Source organism: Zootoca vivipara, chromosome 1 (genome assembly GCF_965207765.1).
Source record: "Zootoca vivipara chromosome 1, rZooViv2.hap1.1, whole genome shotgun sequence".
NCBI lineage: Eukaryota > Metazoa > Chordata > Lepidosauria > Squamata > Lacertidae > Zootoca > Zootoca vivipara.
The window spans coordinates 54915116-54929750 of NC_142582.1; the positions used below are offsets into that span (position 1 = coordinate 54915116).

At 45.2% G+C, this 14635-nt stretch overlaps 3 protein-coding genes across 12 annotated transcripts in view; 1 reads left to right on the plus strand and 2 right to left on the minus strand.

Annotated features, from left to right (window-relative positions):
• Window positions 1-8082, minus strand: part of LOC118089321 (fascin-like) — a 9218-nt gene extending 1136 nt beyond the window's left edge. Inside the window, exons 1-7 of one of the 3 annotated variants that reach the window (XM_035123891.3) lie at window positions 6810-8082; window positions 5915-6164; window positions 5244-5291; window positions 4124-4405; window positions 2958-3076; window positions 1161-1314; window positions 28-198 (exon numbers count right to left, since the gene is read on the minus strand). In XM_035123891.3, coding sequence (XP_034979782.1) covers window positions 28-198; window positions 1161-1314; window positions 2958-3076; window positions 4124-4405; window positions 5244-5291; window positions 5915-6164; window positions 6810-7115 — 1330 coding nt within the window. In that variant the 5' untranslated portion in view covers window positions 7116-8082. Of the gene's footprint in view, window positions 1-11; window positions 199-1160; window positions 1315-2957; window positions 3077-4123; window positions 4406-5243; window positions 5292-5914; window positions 6165-6809 lie in introns of all 3 variants that reach the window. The other 2 variants (XM_088664823.1, XM_088664816.1) reach the window with 2 other exon arrangements.
• TMEM216 (transmembrane protein 216) overlaps window positions 1-12070 on the plus strand; it is a 17779-nt gene extending 5709 nt beyond the window's left edge. Inside the window, exons 6-7 of one of the 4 annotated variants that reach the window (XR_015948722.1) lie at window positions 747-909; window positions 6132-6263. The gene's annotated coding sequence lies outside the window, so the exon portion shown is untranslated. Of the gene's footprint in view, window positions 1-746; window positions 910-6131; window positions 6264-11944 lie in introns of those variants that run through there. The other 3 variants (XR_015948723.1, XR_015948721.1, XR_015948719.1) reach the window with 3 other exon arrangements.
• Window positions 8070-14635, minus strand: part of CPSF7 (cleavage and polyadenylation specific factor 7) — a 22210-nt gene continuing 15644 nt past the window's right edge. For all 5 annotated transcript variants that reach the window (XM_035123729.3, XM_088664844.1, XM_035123720.3 and 2 more), the window contains exons 6-10: window positions 13020-13422; window positions 12488-12606; window positions 12231-12399; window positions 11867-12040; window positions 8070-10040 (exon numbers count right to left, since the gene is read on the minus strand). In XM_035123729.3, coding sequence (XP_034979620.1) covers window positions 11872-12040; window positions 12231-12399; window positions 12488-12606; window positions 13020-13422 — 860 coding nt within the window. In that variant the 3' untranslated portion in view covers window positions 8070-10040; window positions 11867-11871. The remainder of the gene's footprint in view (window positions 10041-11866; window positions 12041-12230; window positions 12400-12487; window positions 12607-13019; window positions 13423-14635) is intronic.

A 14635-nucleotide genomic window follows, 5' to 3' on the forward strand; every position in this document is an offset into this window, starting at 1 on the left:
ATTCTTCCCACCTGGAAACATACTAACCAACTTGGAAGTTGTAGTAGCCTTCCTCGGTGAGTGACAGGCTGCTGGCAACATAGCTGACACAGTTCCCTTCCAACTTCGTGTCAGAACTCAGACCCACGTAGCCAGCATCACTGTGCAGGACGAGCAGTGGCCGGTTCACCAGCACCAGCAGAAAATCTTCACACTTCCCTGAAGTTACAAGGGAAACCTTTAGCATTGGCCACACCTGGCTTTCCAGGACAACTATTTTGCCACCCTTCCTTTTGCTCTCAAGAGGCAAACATTTCCCATGGGAAAGTCAACTTCAGTGCTAAAGATCAGGAGAAATCACCCCACACTGAGAAGCCAGGCTGAGTGTTGTAACAGGGGCCCAGAATTCACAATGTCTCCCTCTAGTCTTTCGTACTTGATTCAAGGTGCTGCTTATGGCACAGAAAGCCTTTAATGGCTTGGACTTCAGATACTGTGAAACTGTTTCTTGCCTTGGGTTTTATCCTGATTTCTACTGTCAGGGGCATTTGCTCCAAAGTTCATCCAAGTAACCACTAGGGACAACTGCATAGCTGTTTCTGGTGGTGGCTCCCCCCCAAACTGGAACTCGTTCTCTGACTGCTTCCCAGATCATATTACAGAAGCAATGTCAACCTACTTGGTATGCAGTTCTGGGGGCCAGGATTATATGCACAGAGGGGCAGTGTTTTAGTGAGCCTTAGCGTGTTTTTTTCTCTTTCATCTAGGCTGTATTTGTAGTGATTTCTTACTACTCCAAAGCGTAAGAAAAGGAGTGTAAATAGCACTCATTCCATCCTGCAAGAGCAAGATTATGCAAGTTTTGGTTGCTGCTTTCCAACAAGAAGCCCTTGAGGTGTCTAAAAAGCCATTTCACAGGATGGACTTAAGGTTGGCTCCCCATGTTCCAATTTTATATCCAGGGACAGCTTGGTTTCTGTGCATACACTTTCCCCACATTATTCCTAGAGGGCTATCTAGGGACTTAAGTGGAAGGCTGTCGCTTCCATTCCTTTTCCCTAGAACTACCTATAGCTAATTTGTAGCTGGCAGTGTGCAGTCTCTCTTCCCACCCTAGCTGTGTTCACCTGTCCACACTGATGCCCTGGTGCTTGTAAGAGAAGCTCTCTACCGACTTGTACCTGCAGCTTTGGGAATTGCCAGGAGCTGTCCATTGGGCCGCATGGACACGTGCTTGTCTGCTATGCGGAGACACACCTTTTGGTCTTGGTACTGGATGTCGAACCAGACATTCCTGTCCTGTTTGGTGTTGCTGTTAATACAGTCATTAGGACCCTGCAAAAGACAGGATGCATTAGTTGGAAAGTGCTTTTTGTGCTTTTGGCTTACTTTGTCTGATAGAAACCTCCTGCTGCAGTCCCTTTATCAGCTACGTTCTGAGATCCATGTTGATATATTTTCAGTGGAAGGTATTTGGTGCTGCATAAAGACTGAGAATCCCTTTGTGGTGGGTGATGCAAGAGTACAGCAATGCATGAGCATCTCAATACCAGGGAGGTTAGTCCAGCAGTAGTTACCTCCAAAAGGGGAGGGTTTCTAGCATCAGCAAGATAGGGATGGCAGGAGCCATCTTTCAAAGCCACTTTCTTGTTGACTTCACACTTCAAGTTGCACTATGTGAACCATAGCCCAGACTGAAGCCAAACTATAAGATTTCTAGATGGATGTTAGATGTAGACAATGTAGGTTTTGAAGCACAACAAAAATCTGCAAAATTTCTGACCAGGGTCCATAGCAGATAGTGTATGTGCACACCATGAACAACAATGCAGCCAGAAGACCACCTTCAACTCTACTTATAAGTTTTATTTAGTTCAACAAGTTTTTACTCCCAGGTAAGTGAATAGCAGACCTGAAAAAGATGTCTCCAGCCCTCCAGGCTTAAGCAGTTAGCTTTTTCTGAAGAGGTTGTTCAGGAAGTTGTGCATTCCTACTGCACTCTTACATATTTCATCTGTGGCAGGGAATAAAAACGTGAAGCCCTCAGGATGTTGGAGTAATAACTGCCAGCCAATTATCAAGGACAATAGGAATTTGAGTACAACAACTCGAGAGCCTCGGGTTCTCCATCCTCAGTGTACAAAAAAACATTTTTTCCACAAGGAGGATTGTGTATAATGCCATGCTTTGCTTGGTAGAATAGAGTAACTCGCCCACACTAAAGTTGACAAAAATGTTTTGGAAAAGTATTGAGACAGCCCTTACAAACAAGTTATTAACAAACAAGTCCAGGACCAAGAGCTATCTACTGCTGTTTAACAAGCCTCCTTTTGTCAGTTCCCTGCTTTTTATATTATGATCCTCTGGATTTGCAGCCTGCCTTTCTGTATTAATACACACACAGTGCAGATATATCTTCTTCATCTGGGGAGAGTTAGGTGAATACTAGAGGTGGCAAAGCCTCTACTACATCAAGTTTCAAGCTTAAGTCATTTTGTTTTTTGAACCAGGCCATAATTTTTGTACATGCTCACAGCCAAGTGTCGAGGATGCAGCTCACCTACCTTCTTGCTCACATTTAAAAGAACTCCAGATTAAGTTGGTGCACCACAATCTGGGCACAGATGTATCCAGTGGAGGCTGATCCACTTGGGCAAAAGGGGCCCTGCCCCACCATCCTCACTCTGCCCTTGATCAGTCCCCACATTCTCACTTGCAACCAGTCGTGGGGTGGGGCTGCCTGTCAGCTTCCTTCCTTCTTAGTCTCAGTGTTGCCCATTGTAGAATATAGTCGGAAGGAGGTTGGGGACAAGACTAAAATGAGTGGCTGTGGCTGAAAAAAGCTTGGGGCTTTCTGCATGCAAAGCAGGTGCTTTACCACCTATGAGCTACAGTCCTTCTCCATGGTTAGGAAACAAATTGAAATAGCTGGTCCTGCCTGATCACTGCTGTTCCTCATAAATGGCAGGCACACTCACCAAGGACATATATGCGCCGCTGTGGCTACGGAAGCAGACCTTCTTTGTGGTGTCATCAAACAGCACCTGGAAGATCTCTGTGTTGCCAACAGCCACAGCATTGGCATAGAGATCGGCACCTGCAGGGAGCAGGGAAGAAACACCCTAGGTTAGCATTATGCCACTCTGCATTCCTTGCAGGCTGAAATCAGTGCTTCATGGATTGAAAGAGGGAAACGCCTGTGTAACTGACCTAGGATCATTTGGACCTTCCTATCTTTATCTTTGGAGGCAGGCTGGTTTAAGAGCACAAAACGTCACATGCAAGCCTAAATTCAAATCCTCTTTCAGATCTGGATTAATTGTGCACAAGTTAAATGTGCCATAAGTTGCTGGCTTGCTGTACTTCATTTCTTCCAAGGAGTGCAGAGTGTAGATTCAAATAACCTGTCTCACCAGTGGAGCCCTATGGAAGATCTCTGGCTACATGGCTTCTCCCATGGTCCCCCAAATCTGCTCTGCAGGTTCAAGACAACCCCCAAACAGTGCGGGAAAGGTGAAATCAGTTCATCTGGGAAGCAGAACAATCGCCTTAAAGTGACATTGAATTCCATCCTGGGTTTCTCTAGTCAAAGCACTTTGTGTGGTTTTCTTCCAGTCTTCTTGCCTCAGTTCTATAGCTACACCATTCATTTCCTCAGGTTTTTGCTTTTTCAGCTCACAGCCTACTTAACCCCATTTCGATTGGCCATCTTGTATTCTGGTTAGCCTCCCTATCACTTTTGTCACACCACTTTTAATAAGAAATGCTGTGGGGTTTTTTCAGGGACCGTAATCTTACTGGATCCTTGCTACTTCAATTGTATGTGCCCTTTTCCTGCTTCTTACTTCTGCACCCTCTCTTCAGCCATCTTGCCTCTGAGGTCCCTGCATCTAAGCTTACCTACCTTCTAAGAACTCCTCCCAGCCTTCACCCTGCCTCCCAAGTCAGTCTTATCTCAGTTTTATCCAGCCAAACTGGCAATTGTCCCATTGCTCGCAGAATGTGGACCAGCACTGTGCCTCATTTTCTGAGCAGGTGGAATGGTCAAAAACATTCCACCTCATCAGACCAGAACAGCCAGTCAGCTGCAGAGGCTTCACAAAGTGCAATGCAATATAGATAGTGCTGTTTTCTCCTGACTTACCTGGCCTGCAGCAAATGAACTTGTTAGTAGAAGTAGAGCGCATTGAGACCTGGGCAGGGCTGGATTCCATGCTGAAGAGTTCCTCCCGTCCAGGTTTGTCCATCTTTACAGTTCTCATGCTACCCTCTCGTCCAGTCAAGTACTTTCCCTCCTCATCCCGCAGAGCGACCAAGCCGCCATGCACCTCCAGGGAGTACAAAGTTTGTGGGGTGACATCTGGCACCAGTGAGCCATTGGAAGCCAACAGTTTGCCAGCCCCATTCCTCAATCCATACTTCTTTGCTGGAGACAAAGGCGAGAGAGATGATAGGTTGACAGCAGCTTAATGTTCAGACCCGGAAAACAATCTCCAAATCAACTGTCTTACAAAGTAGCATCAGGGCTGATGCTTGTTTCACTGCAGAATTGCCACACAGACCCACCCTGCCTGCAGTTCTAAACACCAACCCTTTAAAGCACTCTAGTCCTGTTCGCCCTTAACATTTCCCATTGTATTACCCTTGCCTAGAATCTCATATATCATTTGTACATTTGTGTAAACAGCCCCCCTGTGCTTTGTTCTGATAGGCAAGTTGAGGTTCATTGGGTCTCAGCTTTGTAAAGCATTGGTGGTGCTGACACTGCATTTGTTTCCTTGTAGATTACATCCTATTTTTCTTGCATAGTTACTTCGGGGGTTTACGTGTGTGCTTGATAAAGCTAGAGGCCATGGCCCCAACCCAGGTATAGTGAGATGTGCCATGGGCACATGCAAGCTGAGATTGGGATTGAAGTCATGTTCCCATCTGCACCTTTATCCACACTACATGCGTGTTTTAAAAACTGGTTGTATTAGATTCTTTAGCCTAGTGTGCAATTTCACTTTAAAGTTTGTGTGGGAGAGTGGGGAACCTCAAACATCAATACGGTCAGGAAAGAGGAAAACTTGGAAACTTCTCTGCACAGACAATTCCCTTTCTTGCTTTATTTGGAAAGTGTGCAGTGGGGTCTAACTTACCAGAAAGTCTTACATATGGCAATTAGTAGTTCTAAGAATTACCCAAGCTAATTAATGATGTTAAGGAAATCAAAATTCCTGCCAGCAACAGTGACTTCTTGGGTAAACAGAATTTGAATTCACCTGGTATGTATGGGGAAAATTGCCTTCTCTCACCATTGGACTCCAGACCTATTGGAGGAGATGCAAATGACTCAAACTGAACTTTTTCCACACATCAACAACAGAGGACTATCTTAGAAGGTGCTTGGGTGGTTTTTGGATAGAGATGTGTAAATAAGGCAGTGTCACTCAAACTTTTTGAATTAAGACCTCCCACTTAGAAACACTTTTACCTTCCCAGGCCACCCCACCCACCTGTTCTATCTGTAGCACTTAGAAATCCTCATGTACAGGTAAAAATCACAAGCAAATATCTGTAGAATAAAGCAGCAACTTTCTCACTGTGGGAGAAAGCCTGTGACAGGTACAGACTTTCTCCATCTCTCAAATTTCTCAAGCCTTTCCAGGTGTTCAGACTTACCCCAGGTATCTGCTCCATAGTTGGAGAGGATAACAGAAAACTTTAAACAATCCTTAGTTTAGAGGAAGCAACTTTCTTGTTAGTATGGTAGCTATAAGTCCTCATCTGCAATAGGAATTACTGTGTGTGTGTGTAACCCTACAGCAGAATGAAAGCTTGTTTTGCTTCTTTAACACGCCCCCCCAACAAAGGGGGGGGGAAGATGTTACAGTATTAGAGAGAAAAATTCACATATCAATTGAAAACAAAATAGGAAAATGCCACCACCCACCTCTGAAATCATAGTAGATAGTGATGACTGATTCAGCCCCCCAGGGCATTTCACGGTCACAGCGCAGCACCCCAGTTTTATCATCACACCGCACATAACGCTTCCTGTTGGGGCTGTACATGGCAACATTGGGGTGCACAGCCAGGTGGAGGGTCCACTTTTCGGTTTCGCTGGCAGCTTGGGCAAAGCAAGTGACATTCTCCTCTGCTCCACCCAGGTAGCGCTTGGACTGTTCATTTTGCAAGGACACCTGCAGGGAGGGAAGGATGTCTGGTCAGCTACATTGCCCAAGACCAGAAAAGCAGGAACACTCTCAGTGAGAGCAAAGAACATGGCAGAAAAAACTCAGGTATCATTACACCAATTATGTTACACCTTTGGGCTTATGGAGTTGCCATGATCACCTAAGTTCCATTGTGCTACAGTTGTTTCCAGTTGTGGGTGGGAAGTGGCTAGGGCACCTTGAAGGATACACCAGGCAACTCTTAGCACAGGGACTCAAATAAGCTATTCAGACACATTTTCTCCCCTTCAGCCCATAGTGGCTGACTATCATACTGTTTGGCCAACAGGGGCAAAGAGCTTTGGCTCATGTGACTGGCTTCCCAAGGAGACCATGGGGGGGGGGTGTCCAGGGACATTTTGCACTCTTCCTGATGTACTTTACAGCACTGGAGTGCAGGAATTTGCTGCCTGGACTTACCCGCAAGAATCTAAAAACTTGCACACTAAGAAAAGACACTGCTTCTCACCACAGCAAACTAGTCTGCAAGTTGAGCTCAAACCTGCCCTCATTTCTGCCTAGCCCTCTTTGTCCAGAATTCCAGCCCAATAATATCGGACATAAAGCTACACTTGAGAGATAGGATGCTTGTGCCTGGGTGAGAGAGAGCACCTTGCCATCTGGATACTGATGCAAGAGAAAGAAGGTCTGAGGCCCTGGTTTGTCCTGGTCACAGGTGACTTTTCCATTTGCGTCAGCCGCCAAGTAGCGTTTCAGTGCACTGATCAGGTGAAGCTTTTGGCCAGCTCCTTCTCCTGGGCCAGCTGCCCCAGCTCCCTGTGGGCTCACAAACTGCAGTATCCACAACTGGCGAGGCTTCAGTTGCTTGCCTGTGGCTGCCACCTGGAAACGGAAAGGTTCAGCAGTCAGGTACCGGTTGGCCGCATTAACAAGGCCAAATTCTAATGAGTATGTCATGGTGAGAATAACAAGAGACTTGAATGGTACCCATTCATCAGATCACTTATCTGGACTCATTTGAGATTAATCCTGGTCCCTTAGATCACAATCATCACCTAGCAACCAGGTAAACCCACCCACTCAGCATTAAGCCCCTCCCACAGACTGTTCACCACTCAAGCTGCATTCTGAAAGTACTACCACCTCATCCGCCAGTCACAGGCAAATGCCCTTTTATGACAAACCTTCAGGAAGGTGAAACACACACCATCTGTGCAAGCAGATGATTCCTAGAAGCATTTCACTGAATACCACTAGCAATCAGGACAATATTCTTGTAACTGAACCTTTTCCTGCCATAGACAGAAATCCCTTATATACTATTATATTTCCCTGCATCCTTGCCTGTAATATTCAATTTCACGTGAAAGGCACAATCCCCTTTCAAAGTGTTTGAGTTTCATCTGTTTCCATCATGGCTTCATTTCCCTATCTCTGCTCAGCATAACGCTTATCCCTTTTTATGAAACCTGTGATTTTTGTTCATGTTTTCCAGAGCAAATATTTTTTAAAGGAGCTACTTAAAATGATGCTGAGCATCGAATCTTCATTCAGTGTACTGATTACACACTGGCAGACATTCTCAAGGGTCTCAAATCTTTCCTTGGTTTGCTACCAGACACTCCCCTTTAAATGGAGATGACTGAGAGATAGCTTTTTAAAAATCATTTTAATATGTGTACATAAAGTGGTTTTGGAACTAATTTAGTAATACATAAAGCTATGGTTGTAAAAGGGCTACTACCCAGCCAAAATATGGCACCTGTCTTGTCTATCCATCTTCTTTTCCATATCAGGGTCTCCCCGCACACCGCCCCCCCCCCCGCTCATATTTAGTGGAGATTCTAGAAAACAGCTCACCCAGCATTCAAAATCGTTACAAAATGAAAAGAAGCCATACAATGCAGTATAAAAGATTGACAATATCATCAAGTTTATTACACAATTTCCAACCTATCAGAAAAAGACAAACAAATCAAATCACGAAGAACAGGGATGGGTGAGTTGAGAGGAACCAAGGCTATGTTTTCTGTTGTTTCATTTCTTTCTTTTCTTACTTCCATTATTTCAAAACAAACTAAAAATGTCCATTATGTAAAAAGCAACTTTTCCAATCATCAATTTTTATATATTTTACAGTTTAAGTTGTCACTCCATTGCTTATACAACTTTCCCGTTTTATTTTTTAAAAAACACATTTAGAGTTGAGCACCTCTGTGATCAACAGTACAAAAGGAGGTGCCACATCACACAAGAACATCCTTTGCCAGACACCACCCCCTCCTCCTTAGGCCACAACATTGTTCTGTGAGACAAAACAGGGTCCTTCTACAAGGGAGGCTTCACCATGCAGCTGACCAATCACATTAAGTGTTCATGAACACAACAGATACTTGGCCTCACTACCGAGATCCAGTTGCTGGAGACTACATATTCCAGGGTGTAACGTGTTACCATGATTTAAAGTAACTGGGTGCTCAGGCTAGGATGGAGCAATGAAAGCTGAAAATGAACACCCAAAGGGTTACAACTCAAAGATGAGAGTTTAATCAAGAACTCTGCAGGTGCTTTTGTCCCATGTTCCGAACACACAGGTTTTGCTGCAACTGGTCTCAAAGGGCTGCCTGGTGACTAGAGTGGCTCCAGAAACCCTACTTACGATTACATAACACAGCTAAATATGGTGGTGTGAAGAGACGCCTCCCACTGTCTCTAATCGTCTCCCTAGACTGGCATGCCAGAGATCAGTGAGGTATGGTGCTATCTGAAGCAAACTCATGAGTGAACCACTCCAAAAAGAAACTCCTTTTAAAAGGAGGCTGGGGCCAAGGAAAGCTCTGGACCTTAAATCAACACGTTCAACAGGTACATCACATAGAATTTTAAAAATGCTCAGGGTGTGCTGCATTCGGTAACTTCCAGGTAGCCCTAGGTTGACTTTGCCCCTTTCCATTCTATGGTCTCCATTTACAACACTTCCTCTACAACAAGGAAGGCGGCAATCTGGGAGGGGCTGGCCCCAGAAACAAAGGTTTACATCAGAAGTTACAACTGGAGCAGCTATTGCATGAAACAAAGCGAGGAAAATAGTTAGCAAATCAGTGGAAAGCGGACCTGCAGTAGCCAGATCTATTTTTTAAGGGAGACTCAACGTTGTGAGCCGGTTGACCAACGCAGGCCCCTCTAGAAGAAGCCAGGTAGAAAGGAGGTGACATTTTCCCGCAACTGAAGGAGGAAAGGAGAAGAGGGGTGACCCAAAGAAGCAGCCAGCCTGCCTTCCATCGTAGCAGGGAAATACTGTTTTCTAAGCTGTGTACAACGGTGCTGGAGGGCGAGACTGAACCTGCTTTGGAAAAAGGATCAGATTTAAGGAGGAATGGATGCTTCGATGCCTAAGAAAACAATGCAGTGTGGACCGTGGACACGAGTTCCGGGGAGAATAGGGTCAGACATCTCATTCTGTGCTGAAGCACCAGTTTTTCTCGCAGGAGATGAGCTGGATGGACTCCTTCCCCAGTGCTCCTAAAAAAGCCACAGAAAGGAAAGAGGCGAGAAACCTCTGTGGAAAGCACCATTCTCTTTGGGTCCAAGAATCCATGGATTGAAGTGGCCCCCTGGTCACGGTGGCTCAGACAACCAACCCCTCCCACCCTCCAAGTCATTCAGTGCTTCTCCATCAAGCAGCAGTGACAGCACACAGGCAGAGCTCAGGTCCCAATACCATGGTGTGCCAGATGGAGTTCTGCAGGCAAAGTCCCTTCCAAGGGGTCTGGAAAGAGCAGAGGGCAGTGGGAAGGAGGGGGTGGAGAAGCCTCCATATTTTAGTCTTGATTAAGGAGAGGAGATAAGAGTCCATAAAAACACTGAATGCTTCCAATGCGCCTAGAAAGAGACAAAACAAAATTGTAAGCACTTGTAAATTCCATAGCACTTTCAAAGAGGTTTGTTGAGAATTTTGCCCATTAACCCTGGACTGTTAACTCCATGGGGAAATCACAGTTATTTCCACATGCAATAGGGAACCAAGGCTACAGGCTTGTCTAGCTCATGGCTGAACTGGACTAGACTCAGCACTTTACCCACTGAATCAAACTTACTCTCAAGTCAGACTCTCATCACCACCTTAGGTGCTAGTTGCATTCATGAAGTAAAGAGGGTGGTGAGATAGCAAGGCGGCTATGTTTTACTTATTTTTGCAGTTTCTACTCCACTTTTTATTCCAGGGCACCCAAGGCAGATTGCCACTGAAAAAAATTGACTAATCTTCAAGTTAGAGAAATTATTCTACCAATACTAGTCTGTGATGCCCCTCTTGAAATAAAAGATGTGATATTTATTTATTTACAATTTCTCTCCATTATGCCTCTCCCTTACAAGGTAGGTCTAAGAATTCAAAGGAACATGAGTCAGTTGGATTTCTTGCTGGGTTTATTGGTTTGCTTTACAAAGAGGCAAACAAGACCCGCAAACATGAACACAGAGCCGGTAAAAACTCTTCAAAGAGATAGTTACGTCTGTGAGTCACAGCTGGGCTCAGCAGGGATTCCATAAATTAAACACACTAATGATGTCTGAATCTGAATTTAATGTTTGCAGAGGTACAGCCTCAGACACAATCAATACAGTCGGGAAGGGCAAAAGTAGCTTTCTGCACAAACTTAAAAATAAAACTGCCCAAGCACTCCCACTTTGCTTCTCCTCCCATTGCATGGATGGGAGCAATAAACCATGGAGATTGGCTTGTCATTAACATGCACATTGGAATCAAAGCTTATTTCCCTTAAACAATGGTCAGTAAATCAAGAACAAACTTTGACTTGTGGATTGTGTCTTGTTCAGATTTTTGCTGTCCTTCGTGGTAGGGCAGCAGCAAACTGGCAGCTACTGAGCAGTTTGCATTAGCATGCTACTAGTTCACAGTTGTTGTTGTTGTTTAGTCGTGTCCGACTCTTCGTGACCCCATGGACCAGAGCACGCCAGGCACTCCTGTCTTCCACTGCCTCCCGCAGTTTGGCCAGACTCATGTTCGTAGCTTCGAGAACACTGTCCAACCATCTCATCCTCTGTCGTCCCCTTCTCCTTGTGCCCTCAATCTTTCCCAACACCAGGGTCTTTTCCAGGGAGTCTTCTCTTCTCATGAGGTGGCAAAAGTTCATAGTAACCATGACTTATTTCGATATATGGACTGGGCCCTTGACACATTTAACAGGGCATCTGGTTCTAACCTACAGAAATAATCCACTGGTCACAGTACTGTAGAAGGAATAAGGAAAAGTACCCTGACAAAGTTGCATAGTTGGCCTGAGACACATAGTTATTCAGAGCCAAGCTGAATATACTATAAATCTACTAAGTTAGAAAATAAACAGCTCAAGCATGTACTCAAAGTGCAAGTCAATCAGGGAGCAGACTATTCCTTTATTTTTGAAAAATCTCATCTAGCAAAACATACTGCATGGAGAACACAATACAATATGTATTTGCCCTGGTAGCTTAAGATATATGCATGACCATTCCACTCACTGAAGTGTGAGATTATGCCATGGAAAGTCTTCCAGAGCATAAGGGAAATCAACCTTACCTAACCCGCATCTACAAGAGGGATGATACTCAACTTGAAGAGAAGGGCGCTCTTTTCGGAAAGGAAAATACACTGGGTGGGGGTGGAGAGGATGGGAAAGGTAAAGCACTCTGGAAATATCTCTCACTTCTCTCAATGATGTCGGTCTCTTTCTCTGTCCCTGTCTCTATGTCGCTCATGCTCCCGGCTTCTTTCCTGGAAATAGTCCTCATGCCGATCTTCATTATGGACCACATCTCGGTGCCTCCTGCTGCTCTCACGAGATCGACTGGGTGATCTATCCCGAGACCGGTGTCGTTTTCTGGAAAACAATGAGGTATCTGGTTACTGGCAAGCTGTAAAAAGGAGACCCTTTCCCCTACAAGAAGCACTTATTCCTACCTGGCTGTACAAAGCCCAGGAAGGGGACCAGAGCACAACTGAGACTCGCTCATCAGCAACATGAGTGACAGTAGCTGGATTACTCGGCAATAACTGTGCCTGAAGCTCACCTGGAGGAGCTGCTGCTGCTGCCCATGCTGTAAGACTTGGCTTCAATGCCATGAAGACAATCCTTGAGTGAAGAGATAAGGACTCTACACCGCTCATCATTTGCGACACGTGACTGTTTAATCACAGCGATGGCTGTGAGCAGGGTCTCAATGGCATCGCTGTAGTCCCCTGCAATATAACAGAGCAAAGGCAGCATGGTAAGAATGAGGCCAGGAGCGAGAAATGGAAAGAGGTAGCAAAAGCCAGCTCTGGTTACCTGCACTGGCACCAGACACAGCTTTGGAAATGGCACTGCTGGAAATTGCTCGATTCCTGTTCATGATATCTTCAAATTCAGCATCACTGACAGGAGGTGGCAATGGGACCAGTTCCCGGCTGTAGTACACAAACACACACCCATCACACACAGAGGATAAACAGCTTCAAGCAGAACTATGACACAGTTCTTTATTCATAGACATGGCAATTCAAGGCCTTCCGAAAGAGCAATGTGTGGCTGACCAGGTACTGCCCCACTCCCCAAAATGGGCATTAAGTAGCATCCTTTAAGAACCAAGTCGTCAGCTGCCGTGCCCTAGTGCTATGCGAGACATTTTCTACCACCAAGGAGTAGGTGTTGCTTTCATGTCTAGTCAAACCATTTGCATAAAAAACAAAATAACCAAGCCCTTGGAGAATTAGGGCTGCAGCCTTGCTAAACAAAAGGCTTAGCTACTGTTCTTTGTACTGCTTAGTTTTGATTCCCCCCCCCCCCACCGGCAGATTCCCGGGAATGGGCTTGCTCTCACCTGCTGTGGTTGTATGCTGCAGAGGTCTTGTTATAGGTGTCTGGTGGGGGGCCCATTGCTGCATTGGGTGGGGGAAAGAAGGCTGGGTTGAGGTGCAGCGCAGGTGGCACGGCCCCAGGAGGTGGCACAGTGAGGTGTGGAGGAAGTCGAGGGGGAGGGGGCATTAGGTGTTGGTAGTGGATTCCTGGAGGGGGAGGGGGAACCCCAAAGCTTGAGGAGAGAGGAGGGGGTGGTATGGGTGGAGGTGGCATCCCCATGAGAGGAAGCGCAGAAGGAGGGCGGTTGAAGAAAGGCAACACAGGAGGCTTCTCAATGCGTGGCGGCGGCACAGCATTCTCTGTCGGAGTGGCTCGGCCATCTACCGAGTCGGAGGAATCCCTTGAGTGAGCCCTCGGAGGCACCCCTGTCAGACATCACAGAAGAGGAAAAGTGCTCAACACTGTAGCAGTTGGGTAGGTCAGTTTTCTGACAAAATAACCCTCTCCCCGCTCTCCAGTAAGTACACCCATGTCAACAATCATGCCTCTGAATTGCAATAACACCTTGCCCAAATAACAGAACTCTTATCTCATACATGAGAGAAAAGGTGGGTTTTACTGGTATGTGCACACAGATTTTTGGGCCGATTTGGACAAATGTTGAGGTATCTAGAGCAGGCACCCCCAAATTCGGCCCTCCAGATGTTTGGGGACAACAATTCCCATCATCCCTGCTCACTGGTCCTGTTAGCTAGGGATAATGGGAGTTGTAGTCCTAAAACATCTGGAGGGCCGAGTTTGGGGATGCCTGATCTAGAGAGATACCTTCCTGCACTGGAACTGGGCATTCCCAATCTTGGCCAAGAGACCTGTAAGAGCTTTCTTAAGTGTTGTGTGCAGAGTTGACAGGGACAGTTGTATCATGAATTGATTATGAGTCAGATGGACAGGCAGCATAACATGCCAAATAAATGCTTAATTTTAATTACAATTTACAGTAGAAGTGTGTCCAAACTGAACTGAGAACATTTTACTTATGTCTTGAGTGTATTTTACATTGTTCACTTTCAGTGAAATCAATTTTGCCTGAGCATTAAGTAATACTTATGATTCATGTAGCGCTTATAGTGTGTTCAAAATGCTTTATGTATTAGCACAGTCAACTTGCTAATAATCCTACTTGACAGGTCTTTATTGCAAAAATTGTAGATAGGTGTTTAGGCTGAGAAAGTGTGGCTTACCTAAGTGATTGAGCTTATAGCCAAGGTGAAATCTGAACTGGTGACTTTGTTGTTTACATCACAGTTATAGTCAGTATGCTATATTATGTATAAAGATATATTAACATACTCATTTTTAATGTAACTGATGATTAGAAAATCACATACTATCAGAGACAAATGTATTGAACTTTCTCATTTAAGAAAAAGCAAAATCAGGAAGCTTCAGGAGAAAAGAATGAAAATGTGACAGACAGCATAAAAAATAATCAAACCATGCTGAATATAAGGGGAATATTTGACTAACCCACTCTTCGGTACAGTGACAACTAAAATAGACGGTGTTGTATCCAATGCTGCATGAGTAGAGTTCCCTGTGTTAATGGAAGTCCACTGTGCAAATGTAACACTTCAAATG